The sequence below is a fragment of the Corvus brachyrhynchos genome, unplaced genomic scaffold (genome assembly GCF_000691975.1).
Source record: "Corvus brachyrhynchos isolate BGI_N302 unplaced genomic scaffold, ASM69197v1 scaffold48, whole genome shotgun sequence".
NCBI lineage: Eukaryota > Metazoa > Chordata > Aves > Passeriformes > Corvidae > Corvus > Corvus brachyrhynchos.
In genome coordinates, this window is record NW_008240027.1 from 5482137 (window position 1) to 5500589 (window position 18453).

The window sequence follows — 18453 nt, forward strand, 5'->3', positions numbered from 1 at the left end:
GCTGCTGGCTGTAAAAATCTCATTAATCTATTGGACTTCAGAGAACTGCTTTTTCTTTGAAGAAACCAGGCTGGTTAGAATCTTTGATATCTTCATCTTCCAGATGTTTTATTAATTTGGTTTTAATCATCATTTCATGTTAGGCTTACTGATCCAAGACATCAAGTATTATCATTATGAACACCATCTGTCACCCTATTCCAGCAAGGAAAATCTTCAGGTTATTTTCTGAAGCTATCTCCTTTTGTGCTAAAGGAAACAGCTAACTCACAGAAAGAGTAAAAAAATTAAAATGGGGCAGGGAAGAAGATTGCTGCTGTCTAGCCCTGAAGAAGCAAATTATGACTAAATAGCAAACAAGAGATGACTTAGGAGGGGACTGAGATTTAATGATCCTGAGGAAGCATAATAAAGTAACAATGGAGAAAGGGCTAGTGAGGGGAAAAGGAAATGCTGACTGAGCAGGAGGAGATCATAGTAAGAAGAGACTAGAAAAGCTGTCCTCCTAGGATGTCTGCTGTGGGGCTCTAGGTCCTCCCACTTCAGATGAAAACAAATTGGATCTTTGACCCCAGCAGTCATGAGATTACAAGGATTCTGAACAAGAGATCTTAGTCCAAATAGACATATCCCCCATGTATTTCTGAACTTCCTTGAAAAATTTGGATGTGAAAAGCAAAAAGTTCTTCTGAATTCAGACCAATAGGCATGGGACTATGTGGACAATTTTTTTTTTCCCTCCAAAATTAATTCCTGAATATTACCACATAGCAGATACAGCTTGACACCCAAACAAGGGCAAATTGACTATGATGGGAACTACAAATACTGTTTGAAATAAAAAATAAGTACAGTAATTTCCTTAAAAACATCCATGCAACGGAAGTTCCCTATCTCCTCTTAGGGAGTGGGAGATAAAGAAGAGTATCCACAAAACAGCAGCGATTTCTGACTTCAGAGATCTTGCTCTTTTTGTTCAGAAAATTTAATGGAGGCACTTGAAAAATGTAGGAATGTCTGAAACGAAAGCCAACCAAAACTATTTCAAAGTCCTAAGAAACCATAACAGCAAGGTTACTAAAGTCTCTTTTGTGCAGCCACTTCCTTTGTTCCCCCTCCATACCACAAGGAAAGGCTTTTTACCTGCAAGATGCGCATGTAAGCAGTGTGCTGCATTTCCTTATCCTTCATCACCCTCTTCCTTAAAACTGCCAAATTCCTCTCGTGATACTCTTGCTGTTTCTCGTACTGCTGCTGCAAATCTGCATCTACTGCTTGAACCTCCACCTGAGAGGGCACAGCATGTTGCCTCAGTAATTACACCACCAGACAAAGCATGGACAAGGAGAAGGCAAAGGTCCTGACTCACCAGGTCTGATTGATGCACGTACTTGGTGTAGAGTTCACGGATACGATCTTTCATTTTTTTGGAATCATCAATGAAGCTCACACAATTATGAAGATCTGACTTAAATCGTTTGATGAGGGTTTCCATATTTTGCTTCTGCAAGAATGATGTAGTCACATTCTTACTTGGTTCATCAGAACACTCCATCATGTGCAATTTTCTAGAAAGTCTAGTGGAACTGGTGTAAACTCTCATATACTTCCTTCCATTTCATTAAAAAAAATTAATTAAAAACTCACTGGGGATGTGAGCACTACATGTTGAATAGCAGTAGCAGTTGAATCTATGTTGAATAGATTTTAGCAGTAATAATAAGCCAAGATACTTGCACTAGGTAATATCAGTGCCAGCATCCAGAGATGACATCTGAAAACCAGTGGCTCGTTATGCTATCACCCACTGTCCTTTCCCAAACACAGAATCATAGAGTATGCTGAGTTGGAAGAGACCCACCAGGATCATTGAGTCCAACTCAGCCCTACACAGGACATTCCCAGGAGCCACATCATGTGCCTGAGAGCATTGTCCAAATGCTGTCCTACCTTCTTATTTAGAAACAACACACTAACAGTTAAGAAGAGGAGGCAAGGGACAAAACATATCAGACACATGCACAGCTTGCTGATTTCACATCAAGATTGCCTTCTCATTCTCTCTTGGTTTCTGCCAGGCCTCTCTACCTACTTCCTCACTCATGCGCTGCCTGCTAAGCTCCTCCACCTTCACCTGCACTCCCTTTTCCTCCCTCATGTCTGATATGTTGTCAAACAAGGGGTCCTTGACTCCTCCATTAATGAGACCATCCTTTATATCATCCAACTAATGCCTAGGTGGTATCTTACATGCTGCTCCTGTTTAGGCCAAGCGTCCCCAGATTTTAGGCTTGGGCAGGAACAAGTAGTTCAGCATTTGCCTCACTGTTCTGTTAAACTCAGGACAATGTGTGTTGACACATAAATAACTGGATTTTTTTTTTTTTTTTAAATATGAACGATCTAAGATGGTTGCAGGCTTGGGAGTTTTCTTTCTTTGTCCCCACTGACCAGAGGCTCTCTTGGTCCTTGGACACAGCACCCTTGAAGTAACTGTTTGCTCAGATGAATGCTTCACCAGTGTTCTGTCTCCACCAATGTCATTCTGTGGGACCTGCATGATGGGGGTACCCCATACCTTCTCCATCTCTCTGTGCACCTCACGAGCAGTTGCTTTCTGTTTCTGTTGCAGTTGTGTGATGTTCATCTTCAGCTCTGTGCTCTCCTTGCGGAATTGTTCCAGCTCATCCTCCATCTGAAAGCAAGCAGGAGGAGGAAATCAGGGCTAAAAGGAGACGTGAAAAAATAACACATAACAGGAAAACCAGAAACTGGAAATACAGACTTGAGGGAATAGGTCCCCCTTCAGGTTGAATGACAATATGAGAAACGTCAGTTTTGTAACAACACTGCCCTCTGTCAGAATATACAGAAACCACATGAATGAATGTGCAAATCCCTGTTGAGTCACAGTGATTTAAATTACGTGATGCCCCTTCATTTCCTTGAGCTGAACTGGAGCTCTACTGTTCCATCTGAATAAAAATGGATGAGATGGAAATGAACAGTAAATACTGGAAAGAGTAAGGGCAACAATAACTAGAACCTGATACTGAAAAGAAACAAATGGATTGAAAACTATGGGTACATATGTAGAACAAAAACCAAGAAGGGTACTACCGCATTTACTTATGGCACAAGATGGTGACCAGAAAAGACAACAGGGATTTCATCTTGCTAGTCTGGAGTACATACAAATTGTTCATTAGTTTGAATTTTATTTAAAAGACTATGTCACCATAGTCCTAGTTTGGCTGAGCTAAGGATACATCTGTGCAGAGATCATAGCAAGTTTCTATCATAAATAAGTTCCCTCAATGAATTTTCTGCATGCTAAGTATGAATACATTCAAATTTCCCATGTATCAACTGATTAATATAATTTGTCTATGTACCTAACCCCTAAGCAGAGTTATGTTTGCATAAATCTGCAACATTTCTGAGAGAAGAAATTTACTCTCTTCCACCAGATCAATAAAAGCAGTATCTTGCAAATGCTTCAGGGCACATGGAGGGCAACCACATAAGGATAAGATCTATTTTTAAGCAAAATCTAGAATTACATACAGGAACTATGTTGATTACTGGTAGCACGTGATAGAAAATGAAATAGCTATTGTGTGCAGATATTTTTATTAGCTGAAAGGATATTGAATCAGTACTGTGTATCTTTGAATGAAGTCAAGGAACAAACAGGGTGGAATCTTTCATCGACTTGTTGGGTCATCTTCGTATTCAGACAATGGGCTTAGTAGCAGAGGCCAAATGAGAGCATTACTCACCTCATCGATCTGTTTCTTCATTGTCTCAATATGATTTTCACGTGACTCTATTTGCTTCTTAAACTCCTCTATTCTGTAACTCAGCACAAACTTGAAATTTTGCAGTTCCTGATTTTTCATTTTTAGATCATATATATGCTTCTCCTGGAAGAAATGGGTACAGAGATCCAAATCAGACCCAGCACTCTCAAACAGATCTCTAGGACAAGGCACAAACATGGAAAAGGCAAAACCAGCAGTCACAGATCTTGTGGAAGACTGAACTTCAGCTGCAAATCTACAGATTAGATGGGAGGGAGGAAATAATGCTGAACCATCTACAGATCCCAGAACAGGGGATGAGAAAGTCAACATCCTGAACTTGAGCTCTCCAAGAAAAGCTTAGAATGCCAATTAAATACCGAAATCCCAAACTGGAGATCACAAATTCCTTAAGCTGAAACTGAGTTTCCAGTCACGTGATACTGCCACAACAAATACTATTAAAATAAATATCTCTATTTCATTAAGGGAGGTGATTTTGACCTCATCAAATTGTCCAGTTTCTCACCTTCTCTAGGATAGTGTCTGTTCTCTCTTTAACCTCTGTCTTTAGTGCCGTGATTTCCTTCTCCAGTGATTTAATGATGTCTTGCAGCTTCTGCTGTTCCAGTCTCATTTCCTCAATATCCCTGTTTCGGTCCTTGAGCTCTTTCTGTAGGCTGTTCAACTAGAGAGGCAAACAAGTAAGAACTTCACAGTCTCCAAAAGCTGTGCACAGCCTGGCCATCCTATTCTGTGGGATACCTTGTGGTGTGGGACAAAGGATATCAAACTAAGATATGATGAAGGAGCATCACATCAGTTAAATGCCTGTAACTCAAAAGGGGGTTGAATGTCCATTTTTGCTTTTTCTGTATATTTTGACAAGAATACCTACTGCACTACAAGGAAGCAAGGAAATTGCATCCAGAAGCAAGAAGGGTATGGATATTATATCTGAGCATCACCTGCAAATAACACTCAATCCATGGAAAATTCTTATAAGGTGAACATTTGCCATACATCTCTAAAGACAGAAGACTGGAAGGGTGCCCAGTTCATAGCTCTTGGGTACCCTCAAAATCCCTGCCTTAGTACTAAGATCTGTGAAGCCAAGAAACTTGGAACCAATGAATGGTGCTGGACAAACTGTAAGGACACAGGAAGAAATTCCTGAGGTCTAAAAGACAAAGAAGCTAAAGACAGTACCATGATAGCAGAGGGTATGAAGAGAACCTCCCTGTCTCCAGATAAACACTGAAGAAAATGAAAAAGAAAAAATGTCCCTCTAACATCCTTAGGCAAATGTAATACCCAGACAGTAAAAGAGGTAAAAGATTTTATGCCTCCTTAAAAATCCTAGTAAAGCCAATAAAAAATGATTATGCAAACAAAACATGGGGATTATTGCATCAAATGAAGCAGTATAAGGATTTTACTAATAAAGCAAAGCATTAGATCTTAGAAAAATCAAAAGGTTTGTTTCTTTCCTGTCATAGGATGAACAGTATTATTTATAGTTTAAAACTATGTAGATAAGACAAAGTGTACTAATAAAAACACACCTCCTTTATCATCTATCTCTAATCATATCATCAATACAATCAGCAGACAGCTTCTTCTTCTGTCCAAATATTCTAAACACTCAAACTAATCTAAGAATGGGCTACTGTTCTCATATGAAATGCCACATATTTACAGACTAGATTAATGGAATAAATTGACATGCCATTAATCACATTCAATCCTCAGTTACAGGTCTTCTTGTGCAGGTCTGATACTAGCACAGAATAAAAGATACCCTTTTATTCAAGACTCCTATTTCTCCTTTCAGTTGTATGTTGGACTCCTTTTCTTCCAAGAGCTCTCTCTCATACTTGTCTTTGATTTCCAAGATTTCTTTGTCTGCATCTTCATAAATTTGTTTCTCCATTTCTTCTTGTGCTTGAATCTGCTTCTTCATATTCTTCTTTGCCTGGAGTTAAGGAAAACAAAACTTAGAGAAGGCAATAGTAAGAGACCAATAAAGGAGAGAAATAAAAGGTTATTTGTAACTGTGTTTCTTCTTGGAGAATCTATATTTAGTGGAATATTCAATTGCAGCAATATCATCTAAGATAACTTCTTAGTGGATTAAAGTAACTTTAGAAACTGATAACATACACATTAAAAGTTCTCCTTTTTTAAATTTTTTTTTTAATATATAATTCTTAAGACTTGAATGCTTCAAGTTAGGAATCTGGCCCAGATAGTAACATCAGCAAACTTGTTCTGGCTACAGAACAAACCAGTATCACTTAGGATCTTTTAAAATTGCTGTTTCTGATGCATTAGGACCAATAAACACCTGGGTTTGCCTCAGTCTCTGTATGCCTCTCTTCTTACATTCTCTTCAAATTGGTATTGCAACACAGGGCTGCAAACAGTAATGGTGATAGGATTTACTGACTCTAAATATGTAAGTATCAGTTATCTGGCTGGCATTTGTCAAGCCAAGTCTTTGACCACAGGAATTTTTGAAGTATTCAGGACATTTATCTTTGTTCCCCAAATTATGCAGGTAAGAACCTCAAGGGCTCAGGAATGTAATTCACCATTTTCAAAATGTTATCTCTTCACTAGAACAACATGATTGAATCTTTCTTTCTTGAATTACAGTAAATGTATCATCTAAGTCACATTAATAAACAGGAATTCTGGGATGTAGGAGAAATGGAGATGAAGTTGATAAAGCCCAAGGATATTAATCTTAGCAAGTTACTCAAGGTATGAAACCCTGAAAAGTTGGTGACTCAGCTGGGTCTTCCTTTTTACTATTCTACCTGTCAAAATATTTTCCCATGGTTATAAGCAGATTAGGGTTTGCATGGAAGATGCCAGCCTCTCCTGTCCTAGGGAATATTTTATCACAGTTGAAGATAAACTTGGTCAACAAATCAAACGACAAATCAAGCCTCCTACCTCTTCCAGCAGAACAGCTTTATCTTTAAGTTTTTTCTCATAATGTTCTTTTAACTCTGCCACAGCCTTGCTTTTGCTTTCCTCCAAATTGTGCAATTGTTTCTCGTATTCCTCCTCCATCTTCTGGGATTTCACCTGCAGCTCCTGGTATTTCTCATTTTCCATGAAGAGTTTCTGACTACTGTCAGATTCTGTTAACAGGAAACATGGAATGGATAAAACTAATAGAAAAGAGGGATGAATCCTATCCTTCTGCGGCTGTCTTATTCTTTACTGTCTTTTTGGCAGCTGGTTGCAATAAATTACAAGTAGAAGTATTTCATCACTTTCTTCATCAGATATACAGGGGCTTTAGACTCTGTAGCCATACATAATTGACAACTGATTTAGGCATTTCCTTGGGATGACAACCATGGCAGAGCTGTATAAGCTCAACTGCTACAAAGTATGAGTTGGCAGTGGACTCATTTATGGGGGGGACTTGCTCTTTGGTACTAATTTGCAGTATTTTTATCTTGATTACAAATCCGGAATTTGTAATACAGGTTTTCTCCAGGCTGTGTGCACCTCCTTGCTGAACTGAATGACTGCACTGTTCCTGCACAGTGAGCTATTAACAAAATGAAGAAATTACTAATCTCAAGAACCAAACCTCTAAGATACAGGGCCCATGTGCATGTTCTCATCATCACACGTGTGTGGTGCAGTTTAGACAACCATTTGGTCTGCACCAAATACCTACATGACATACATTCGTTTTTCTTTATACCTTTACTCTAGTAATGCCTCCCTGTCACATCATTTGCTATCAATAAAGCATTTCCCCTGTTTCTAGTTACAAACACTTGTTAGAGTCTAACCTAGCCGTTGCACCTCCCTAGCCTGTTGATCCATCAGCTCAGACAGTTGAACCTGGTGTTGTAGCTCCTGTTTTTCTTTCTCTTCCTGTAAAATCTGGGGGAAAAAAAAAAGAAAAATATATTTTAATTTGAAACTAGGCAAAGTAATGTCCAAAATGTTTGTGTGCTTGCCCCTGGTGAGGAATACACACACAACAGAAATATGTGTGAAATCTCTCACCAAAACTGAGATGCCGTATGTCACTAAAACAAGTTTTCCCAGATATTAGTTTGATTTGACAAGTTAAGGTAATGAAAACTAAGGAAAAGCAGCAAACAAAGTTCATATAATACAGGGTACTGATCCTAATCTAACAAGAAAAGTTTGTGAGTGACAAAAGCCTCCACTCCTTTATGTATGTCTGCTTGAGGAGAATTTGTGGTTCCATAAATTATTGTCCAGATATTAAAGTTCAAGCTGCTCCCTGTCTCACTTGAAGCAACCTTGAGGTCCTAAAATGCTGACATTTGCATAGTATGACATAAAGCTGAGCATGAGTGAATTTTGAATGCCATTTGCTTGGAATGTCAGACTGCCACTACAAATTACTTAACCTTCTACAAAAGCACAAAGAACTGGAGCAAGAAAACAGCTGAGAAATTTTCCAGAGAAGCTAGGAATTGTAACATAGTTAAAATATTTTCACTTTCTTCTTGTAACAACTGCGTGGGTCTTGCATAAGCAGAAATATTCCATTTGTCTGATGGATACAACCAGAAAGGTTAGCCCCAAGTCTAAAGCTGTCATTCAGTTTAATCCTAACATGTACTGATACTTGGACAGGAAGTACCATTTGCCTGCCTACAGAACTTTTATTCACCTTCAAAGGCACTTGCTTGCAATAATCAACAAGTCTAAAGAATTTTCAGTGTAGCTGAGATTATTATAACTTTATAGCTAAGCACTACTTATCAGAAGACCTGAAAACCTCAGAAAAAAAACCAGCAGAGATAAAACAGAGGTAGAGGGATCCACAAGAATTGAAATGGCTTTCTTGTACAAGGTTAGGTTCTACAAAAGAGAGGAAAAATAGAAAGGTTGAAACTCAGGTTATTTAGATGAAAAAACCACGGTGAGACAAGCCAAAGAGTCTGAAAAAATACTTGAAGAAAACATTAAAATGAATAATTAAACCTCCTCAAAAAATAACTATCAAAAACCGGCTAGAGCAACTGTAGGGCCAAAAGACAAGAAAGGCATAAAAAGAGCACTTCAAAATTACAAGCCTGTAAAATATTACAACTAATAAGTAACTTGGCAAGCTTTCATACTGAACTCTTTTATGTGGAGTCAAACAGAAATACTGCTTGAAGGGACTATGCACAACTCAACAAAATAAGCACTAAAAAATCACCAGAACAGGACAATATTCACCCAAAAGCTCAAAAAGAACATGAGGTTGATAGGATTGAATCATGTGTATATAATCTCTTACTTCAAGTTGTTTTACTGACAGAGAAATTACTACTGGATCCCTTGCCTTCTACATCTAAAAGAAGTCCAGAAGTATAACAAATTACAGGTCAGAAATCCAGTGTGTGCTCCAGACAGATGGACAGAATAGCATTATCAGACACAGACAAATAAGATGCTGGGAAGAATTATCACAGCCTTTGCTTTTCAGGGGAGTCCTGCTTCACAACCACAAAGAAGTCAATAAGCACACAAACAGAAGACATCCAGGGAATATATTTTATTTTCAAAATATATTTTTATTTTCAAAAGATATACAAGAAACCTCAGCAGATGTTCTTAAAAAGTTCTAAGCAGACAGGACATGAAGAAGGCAGCATTAAGGCAACCTTATACACAAAGGAGCTTTTAAGGCACAGTCCCATTTCTATTACTGATCCTCAGTCTCAGGCAGTATTTACTGTGCTATTTTTATGTGAAGATACTTACAGGCCACCTAGGACAATTCTTGCATCCCCTTGTACCTATAAGATACTTGACTCAAAGGTACTTCCATGCTTTACAAATACCAAGAACATCTTTACTGGAAAGGAATAACTTCAGATGCTGTATGGCATTTCTATATATGTAATGCAAGCTTGAGTTCAACTCTTCAGTGAAAGATATCTTAGTATTTGGTTCTGCAATATGAATCATACCTGGTGTTTGGTTTTAAGGGAGTCTACTTCCTGAGCGAAATTCTCTTCCAATGCTTTTATTTTTCCTTCACAGTACATGTCCTTGAGACGTAGCTCGTAATCACTTTCTGTCTGCAGATCTTTCACACAAATCTGCAGGTCTAGTATTGCCTGAGTCTGTTAGGACATGGACGAGAAAACAGTTTTAAGAGAGAGAATATTTGCTATTGGCAACAGCTTGTTAAGGATGTTTTATTTACGTGCATGTATTTATGAACAACAGCCTTTACAGAGAATCTTCAGACAGACCAAGAAGTTCCAGAAGTAAGGTTCCTTTGCTATCTTACAAGACAGTTTATAAAAATGCATCTTCTTACTTCTCTACTCCATTAAAAGTGCTTTCAAGAGACTGGGGAAAGTATTAGAGGAAAGTCTAAACCTTTCTCCACACTCCCTGTTTGTATAATGCTGCTTGCATATTGACAAGCTGCTGCAGCAACTTGCTGTAACCTCTTTGACCAAAGCCATGCAAGCCATATAGGACTGGCTGGTAACAAGCATCATGCAAATGCAGTTCACAGAAATCCTATGGCTGATGTTTGCAAGTTGCTCCTCCTACCTTCTCGTCTATATCTGATCTCATGATCAACACTTCCTCAGCATACTGAAGTTCCTGTTCCCCTTTCAGTCCCCCACCTTCTTTATCATGCACTTTCCAGATAAATATACAGCCATCCTCTGAAGCAGTCAGTAGAAATTGGTCATCATTTGTTATTGTCATCTTAGAAGGAAGAGACAACAAAATAATAGACGAGACATCGAAGAATGGAGACACGGTTTTATTTTACACCACATTTTTCTCCCCACCCACATACTCCCTTCATTTCTACCACAGAAAGTCAACAGCTGAAATAGTAACATAGCCCCACTACCAACATTTTGATTATATCCTCTCCTTCTGTTCCACCCTGGTTGAAACAACAAAGGGAAGGGAAAGAATATGTGTAGACACTGGATCTGCTTCTGGTCTCAAAGCCAGAGATTTTTAAAAACCTGAAACGGAAAAGACCTTCTAGACAATTACAGCTCAGACAGGCAATTTATATTACAATTCCAAAGGTCTCCAGAGTTTTTCTTTGAGAAGTTGCATGAGCAACAGGTGGCTAAATTTTTTCTTTTGAAACTACAACTAGGCTCACCAAGAACTATCTAGTAATAACTGCTGTCACCTCCTCCAGACCTCCTGTGGCTGCCTGATCTGGCATAGAGTACCTGGGAGATGATGCAGCTTGCAAATGAGGTGAAAGTGGAGTTACAGTAACTGAAGTTCGTATTCTAATGTTGGACTGTGCAAGGATAAGTCAAGGTGCTGTACTTGACAGTGATACTTAAAACGCCAAAATTATGACCAGTTTTAAAAACACAGAACATGTGGCTTCCTGGAGCATGGGGACCTACCAAAGCACACTGAGGGAGCTGGCAGAAGTGCTCACCAAGCCCTTTCAGTCATTTGGCAGCAGTACTGGCTCACTAGGGAAGTCTCAGCTGTCTGGGAATGGGCAAATGTGATGCCCATCTACAAGTGAAAGTGGTGGAGTCACCATCCCTGGAGGTATTTAAGAGACGTGTAGATGTGGTGCTTGGGAACATGGTTTAGTGCGGACTTGGCAGTGCTGGGTGAACTGTTGGATTTGATGATCTAAAAGCTCTTTTCCAACCTAAACAATTCTATGACAAAATTACCTTCCTCTTTCCACAAGGAGCTGTATCAAAGTTCTTCATCCAATATGCCATGTTTTGTAACCTGGTGCAAGCCAATTTTTAGCCAACAGCTTATTCCCTGACATATCTAGAGACAGGACTACTATGAATACTGCAATATTCATTCTCCATGTGCAGACTCAGCCTTAATTTTAATGTATTATGCTATGAATTGGGAAGGAGAATCAGTCCTAAAGGAGCTGTGTGCGGCTGGTACCACAGGGAAAAGAAAGAACTCTGTGCTACCTTTGTAACAGCACCTGCATGGGCCTGGTACTCATTGAAACCCTTCTTCAGAGTTAATGGGTACTTCATAGCTCGAATTGTCCCCAGGGATGTACCAACAAATATCATGCTCCCGGAACGAGAGACAGCGACAGTCGTATAAACAACATCATAAGCAGGCACTTCTTGCTGGATCTAAAAAATAAACCAACAACACAAACCACCACACAAAACCCTCACATTACATTAAGTATTTGATTATGCATTGCATGAGTAATTGTTATACCTCTGCCTGCAGCAAATGATGCAGTTAAAAGAATCTATATGCCTATAGAAGTATAGCCTGAACAGTAATTAGTATCAAGCTTTATACATTAAAAAAAAAAATAGATTTAAAAGAAATATTTAGATATAAAACTTCTGTATTTATTATAGATATGCAGTATTAAAATTTCAAGCCAAGCTGGTGTGATCTGAAAGATGTAATGGTTATTACATACAATTTACTACTTTTCTGAAAGAAAAAGGCTTGTAGATACAGTGGTAGATGTGATACACTTGTATTTCAGCAGAACAGTTGATACAATATTGCCTATTTAGTTTGTTAACTGGATTAGAAAATTTCTAGGTAAATCCAAGTAAAATTACAAAAATATAAAACTACAACAAAATCTCAGGTTTCATTGTAAAGGACATAAGAACACAAAACTGTCAGTAAATATCATAGCTCTCAGAACCAGACCGATTTCCTATTTACCAAATGGATGCTAAGAAACCAAAGCACCAGTACCCTCCCCAGAGAATTTAACAAAATCCAGAGTGCTTGTTAGCTCACCGAAGACTCTGAAATCTCTTTGAGAGTTTGGTCAGATCCAACAGCAAAGATAATTTTGGCATCATAAGTCAGGGAAATGCTGCTGTAGATGCAGGTCTTGAGCACACATTCTGACTCCTTTTTACCTGTCAACAAGTTCCACTCATACACAGCACCATGTGTGTCACAGGAGACAAATTTAGTGTCATCTGCACTCCATTTAATTGCATGAACCTGCAAAAGCAAAACACACCAAGGAGCTTGATGTGTAGGTTATAGATATACAGCATGGAGTCACTGTACTGGTAAATCTGTGACAACTTCAGAATCATACTTCAAAGTCTTACTGCAAAACCTCTAGATGTTTCTCAACCAATTCTATTTTAGCATAAAAAAAACAACAGTAAGAACTACTTTATGAACACACTGTCAGGAAAAAGTTCATTGCAATACTGAGTAGATTTTATTTTTGTAATTTATTACTGGGATATTTTATTTTGTTCAGCCAGCTGCCAATCCTTCACCTCCAGTTTAAGGACAGACTTTTCAGATGTATCTAGTGCATGAACACTTTGCCTTCTGACCAAAGAAAATGGGGTTTTCTATTTCTGTTGTTACTTTTTGGGGCAATTTCAAGATCCAAAATTGTACTTTACCTATTCAAAGTGCATATTATCAACTAGTTAATATGTTAATAAGTTGTACTGTATAAGATTTGTTTACTAACCTTCCCAGTATGTCCTTTCAGATTAGTAACATTCTCAAAGGTGATGCTGGAATAAATTTGAATCACATTTCCGTTAACTGCAGCAAAAAGATGGCCTCCATTACTGAATGAGCACTACAAAAAGAACATAACCACCCATTACTGTAGATGGAATGGATAAAAACATTCCTGCATTGAATTTCAATTACATCCTTTAATATCAAATTGTTACATGAAAAGAAAACTCCATGACATAATTAGCCACTTACAGTTTTCTTAATCAATGCTTTGCCCTGTAAAATTCAGTTTTTGAGTATTTCTGAGCAAATTATCCCTTCTGCTGCTTCCCAAGTCCACAGTTACACATAAGCCTCTGGGCCCGTTCTCCAATAGTCAGAATCCATTTCTCGATGCTTTGATATAGGATATCCTATATCCTACGAGGATATATTGGAGAAGTTTCTGTTTTCTGTCACGTTCTTCACCACTCTGCTCCCCATAACTGCCCAATTTCATTTTTGTACCACTCCTTACCTCTCTACATTTTTTCACAGCAAACTCCTTGAAAATACGCATGTCCTCGTACAGCAGACTTATGAATCGTAGTTTGTCAGAAAACCCAACCAAACAGAAAAGGCCAGTGGGATGAAGTGATACTGTGTATGCTTCCTCCTGATACTCCTTACACAGCTCCAAAGTGCTGAAAGAGAAAACCATTGAGCAGTATGGAATAGGACAAACTCCCGATTGCACACCTGACAGGACATTATCTGGCCCAGCAAGGACATCTGCAGCTACAGTCTGACTCTGCCTTGTCCTTAAGGAAGTGTGTTGTTATTCAGTTAAGTAATCATCACACAGATGTTACAGGAAACAAAAGTAAATTTGACTTTCTGATTCACAGAGAAGTGTGGAAGGTGCAAGAGCAAATCCTTGTGTACTGGAATACAATGAAGAAGGCAAATGAATTGCTGATTGCAATCCTACACAAACATCTCTTGAGATTTGTTTTTCTCTCCAGGGAACCTCAACAGCTGGAGTAATTTTTCTTAAGAACTATGGCTAAGAAGAAGGAGATGGGGCAACAGTATCATAAGACAAAGCTGAATGGAACTTTCCTGAAGAGTTTTTTCCAAAACACAAGAAGTCTGACACAAAAATAGCTTAATATAAAAAGGTTTGTATTCTTTTGGCACCTGTTCTAAAGGCACTGCATATTCACACTCCCCAAATCATGTCAGTAATACCATTTACATCCCACACCACACAAGAATTTTACCAGAACAACACTCTCATTCATATGAAATTGCTGCTATTGCCTGCTAAACACAATATACAAAAAAGTGAGAGGTAATAACAAATCCAAACAACTCGTTACTTCGTCTTGTAATTCCAGATGCGAACAGATCTATCCAGGGAACACGTAGCAAGAATGGGTTTCCAAGTACACATGTCCAGACCAGTGATTGAATTAGAATGCAATGGGAAATTCATATATGCAAAATAAGATGTCTTCTCCTGAGAAGGAATGAGAACATAAGGAAATCACAAATATTTCATTGCAGGCAGTAAGTCAGATAAAAATAATCTATCATGGGTCTTTGCGTACAGTTGTAGAATAGATTTGAGGGAACCACTTAATCCTTTCACTGCACTGGTCTGAACATAACAATGTTAAAAACCTAACTGTGTTAGTTTTAAGCTTATAATTAATCATCAGGAAAAGTGGTGCAGGGCAGAGCAGTGAGAGCATATTATATGTATGTAAAAAAAGGCAAGTTAGATAAATAAATAAACCCGCAAGAATTCAGTTAACACCTTCTGGTCATGCAGATATTTAAAAAAAGTCAAGTGCTGAGTGATAGAAAACTTCACCAGGATGTCTAGCTACCACATGCTGGAAGTGAAGCACCAATAAAATTTTAGGCTGCATGTGGAAACAGGACCCCTAGCTACAAGCCCTCTTCCTGTGAAGATCTTTCCATATGCCTGTACACAGGTTAGGTGCTCAATTCCATGTAAGTCTATTTCATGATAATACATTTTTCACTTGTCTTTGTATTATTTAACTCCTACAGAGTAGGGAAGGTTTTTTATTGTGTGTGTATTTCACAAAGAGGTTTCACTTCTAGCTAAGACTTCAACAACTATCATTTTACAGTCAAATGAGATTCCCATGGCTGTTCCAGCTTTACCATTGCATTAAAGTTTCTGCATATTACAGTGGAGCACAAAGCACTAGAGTTACATTGAGGATATCTCAGTTCAAGCCTCAGTGAAGTGGTTCAGCACTGACAGGCACCCTTAAATGGTCTTAAGTGTCCTCTATCATTCTGCTGAATAGCATCAGGTATTCACATGGGGGGATGCTTGAGCAAGGGGCTACAGAAATACCACTCTCAGAGATGCACACCCAGCACTTCTTCATATCTTGAGCTTTAAGGGTTCATTTGAAGGATTTTATGAGCATGCATCATAGAAAACAACACTGAGTAGCCTCCGTCGTTACAATACTGGGCATGAAAGCTGTGAATGTGAACTGCACTTACCCTTATAAGTTTGGTGGAGAACATGGTAAACATGTAGAGCTGATTTTTATTTGTGCTAACGACCATCGTTTCCTCAGAGGGGCTGAAGCATATACATGTAATGTCCTGTCTGCCTGACTTTTTTGGCTCAGTGCTGAACAGGTCCTGAGGAAGCTGCACAAGAAAGGCATCCTGTGGGTTGTGCCAGGTTTCCATGTTTTGGTAGTAGGCATGCACACACACAAACTTTCCTTGTAATGCTCCTCTAATAAACACATACATAATATCAGCAAGACAGCTTGGATATTTAATAGCACATAACTACTACAAGGCAGGAAATAGAGGACAAGAGGACAACCTAACAGTATCTATAACATTACGGATGAAATGTTATATCAGAGAACATCAGAGGACATTTCAGCAGTAATCTGAAGTACTGCACTAAACAAGAATTAAAATGGTAGTAGAAAAATATCAAGACAAAAACTAACAAGTGTCAGAATGAGGACTGCCTAAAAATTGTGATTTCAGAAAAACAGCTCTTTGTAATGTATCATTAAGGTAGATAAGTCTTATTAGAGGGTCCCATGCATAGGGAAGATCTGACCGTTTAGAACCAGAATATGAAGTCTTGACCAGCTCATTAATGTTCTTATCCAGGGATTGCAGTAAATCAATGCATACAGTTTGCTATAGAACAGTTAGAAGGATTATTTAAGAGTAAGAGTGCACCAGTCTCATGACAGCTGTAATAAATACCTGAGGGGAGAAGAGCTTCTTCTTGGAAAAAAACCAAGCAGCCTAGTTCTTCAAAACTGATGTAAGCTACTTCTTAGTCTCAAAAGCCTCCACAAATAAAAGTTTCTTAAAGGTTTCCTGAAGTTTAGCAGCCCCAAAGCACATTTTACATGTGGGAAGGGAACATACATAACTACCTTGCAAAAGGTCATTAATCACTGACTTTCAGTGTGACCTTTGGCAACTCCTTTCGACATCACCAGGACAGTTAGCTAATGCTTACAATGCAATTTAGCAATGTGCTATTATTAATAACTGAATCAGAAGCACTCACAGTTCTCTAAACAAGGCTCCGCTGAATAATTGCTTAGAAAAGCTTGTTTCCTCCTTACCCAGACTTCTTGACTCTCCTCATAGCCCTCCTTTTCCTCGTTCTTCTCAAACAGAAGAACAACTCCTGGGCTAGGTGAACATGCAAACCCTTTGGAATATGCTGCAACTGCAGATATTTGAGGCAGAGAATGCTGTTGTAAACCATTATCTTCAAAGGCCAGGCCACTAGAAACACCAGAAATGCAATTAGGAAATACATAAAGACTTAAAAATAAAGAAGCACAAATCAAAAAAGGCTAGGCAGCAGTCAACATCATAAACTGGACAAGAAGGAAGTAACTCATCTGCAGGCAAAAGCATGGAACTGTTACTAATAATATTTAACAGATTTACCTCTCATATTCTTTTGTTGTTGTATCTTCTTTTAGTTCCTTGGGTGGTTTTCTGTAGTCCAAACTCATTTCCCAGTGCAGCTGTCCAGTTTCAAACAAGCTAAGTTTGCCTTTATCAGTGCCACATATAACTTCCTCCTCGGACAGCCAGGCATGGCACAAGTAGTTTTCTGGCTCTCCCCTTTGTAAATTCATCTGCTTTAAATATCCTTCACTATACTTGAAAAGTTTAAAAAAGCCATTTCCAGTGATACAAACCTGGGTATTGTCTTGAGGATTAAAGCTCACCTACGGAACAAAAAAGAGACGAAGTTTTCAACTCGAACATAGTTTTCAACTATGTTCAAAAATATGCAAGTATTATACCTGTTCTGAAGACTTTCTATACCAGATACAGGAAAACAAACAAAGGAAGGTGGTTCATAGAAACACGCAGGAATACCAAAGAGACCAAGAATTAACCATCACAACTACATATTGCAGTTTTTAACCTTTCAAAAGTGTGTCTATCAAAATTAAATTACAAAAGGAAGGCCAAAATACCTCTTTACTACTATTAGCAAGTTTTTCCAGTAGCAAGCTTCCTGAAAAGCGGGACCAGAAGACACACAGAAAACTGCAGGAAGGAAAAGGTGCACTGAGAACTTCCAAGAAGTGTGTTGCAACTACGGAGCACAGCCAACATATTTAGTGTATGCTTTTGCAGGGATATGAGGGGCACATTGCACACTCACTGGCCTGTTGTACTGGCCCCGTAACATAGATCTCATGTGATATAAGAGAATCTCATGTGATACAACAGATACAAATGTGAGAATGTCCATTATGGGTCAATGCAAAACTTTATTTAGCCTAGTGTCCTGTTGCTGAGGGTGGCCAACAGCAGATGGCAAGAGAGGTCAGAAAAACCATGAAACCTACAGTGTGGAGCCCTCTCCTCCTTTTGCCCTGGATAAAAGCCATGTGGCAACGGGAAAATGCACTGTGCACATGTCCTGAAGGATGAACGTATGTCCAACCTCGCACCTGCTACTTGTTGCACATTTTATGCACCTTTTTGAAAAGTGAAGTATGCTCCCGAAGAACCAGTCAACTGTGAACGGGAGTGTTCATAATGAGCCGCCGAGACGCCGGCACAGCCCGGGTTTGGAAGTTTTGGAAGCAGGCGGAGGTGGAGCCGTTACCTGGCAGGGGCCATCGCC

The 18453-nt window shown here is 38.8% G+C and overlaps 1 protein-coding gene across 1 annotated transcript in view; it reads right to left on the bottom strand.

Moving 5' to 3' along the window:
• Positions 1 to 18453, bottom strand: part of CFAP57 (cilia and flagella associated protein 57) — a gene marked incomplete at its 5' end in the record, with an annotated part of 22158 nt that extends 3705 nt beyond the window's left edge. Inside the window, 19 exon segments of the mRNA XM_008640812.2 lie at positions 1144 to 1287; positions 1370 to 1504; positions 2579 to 2695; positions 3783 to 3926; positions 4333 to 4491; positions 5605 to 5778; positions 6765 to 6955; positions 7625 to 7718; positions 9776 to 9931; positions 10374 to 10535; positions 11762 to 11935; positions 12576 to 12788; positions 13282 to 13395; positions 13795 to 13960; positions 14639 to 14778; positions 15810 to 15962; positions 16919 to 17084; positions 17253 to 17539; positions 18436 to 18453. Of these exon segments, the coding sequence (XP_008639034.2) occupies positions 1144 to 1287; positions 1370 to 1504; positions 2579 to 2695; positions 3783 to 3926; positions 4333 to 4491; positions 5605 to 5778; positions 6765 to 6955; positions 7625 to 7718; positions 9776 to 9931; positions 10374 to 10535; positions 11762 to 11935; positions 12576 to 12788; positions 13282 to 13395; positions 13795 to 13960; positions 14639 to 14778; positions 15810 to 15962; positions 16919 to 17084; positions 17253 to 17539; positions 18436 to 18453 (2907 nt within the window).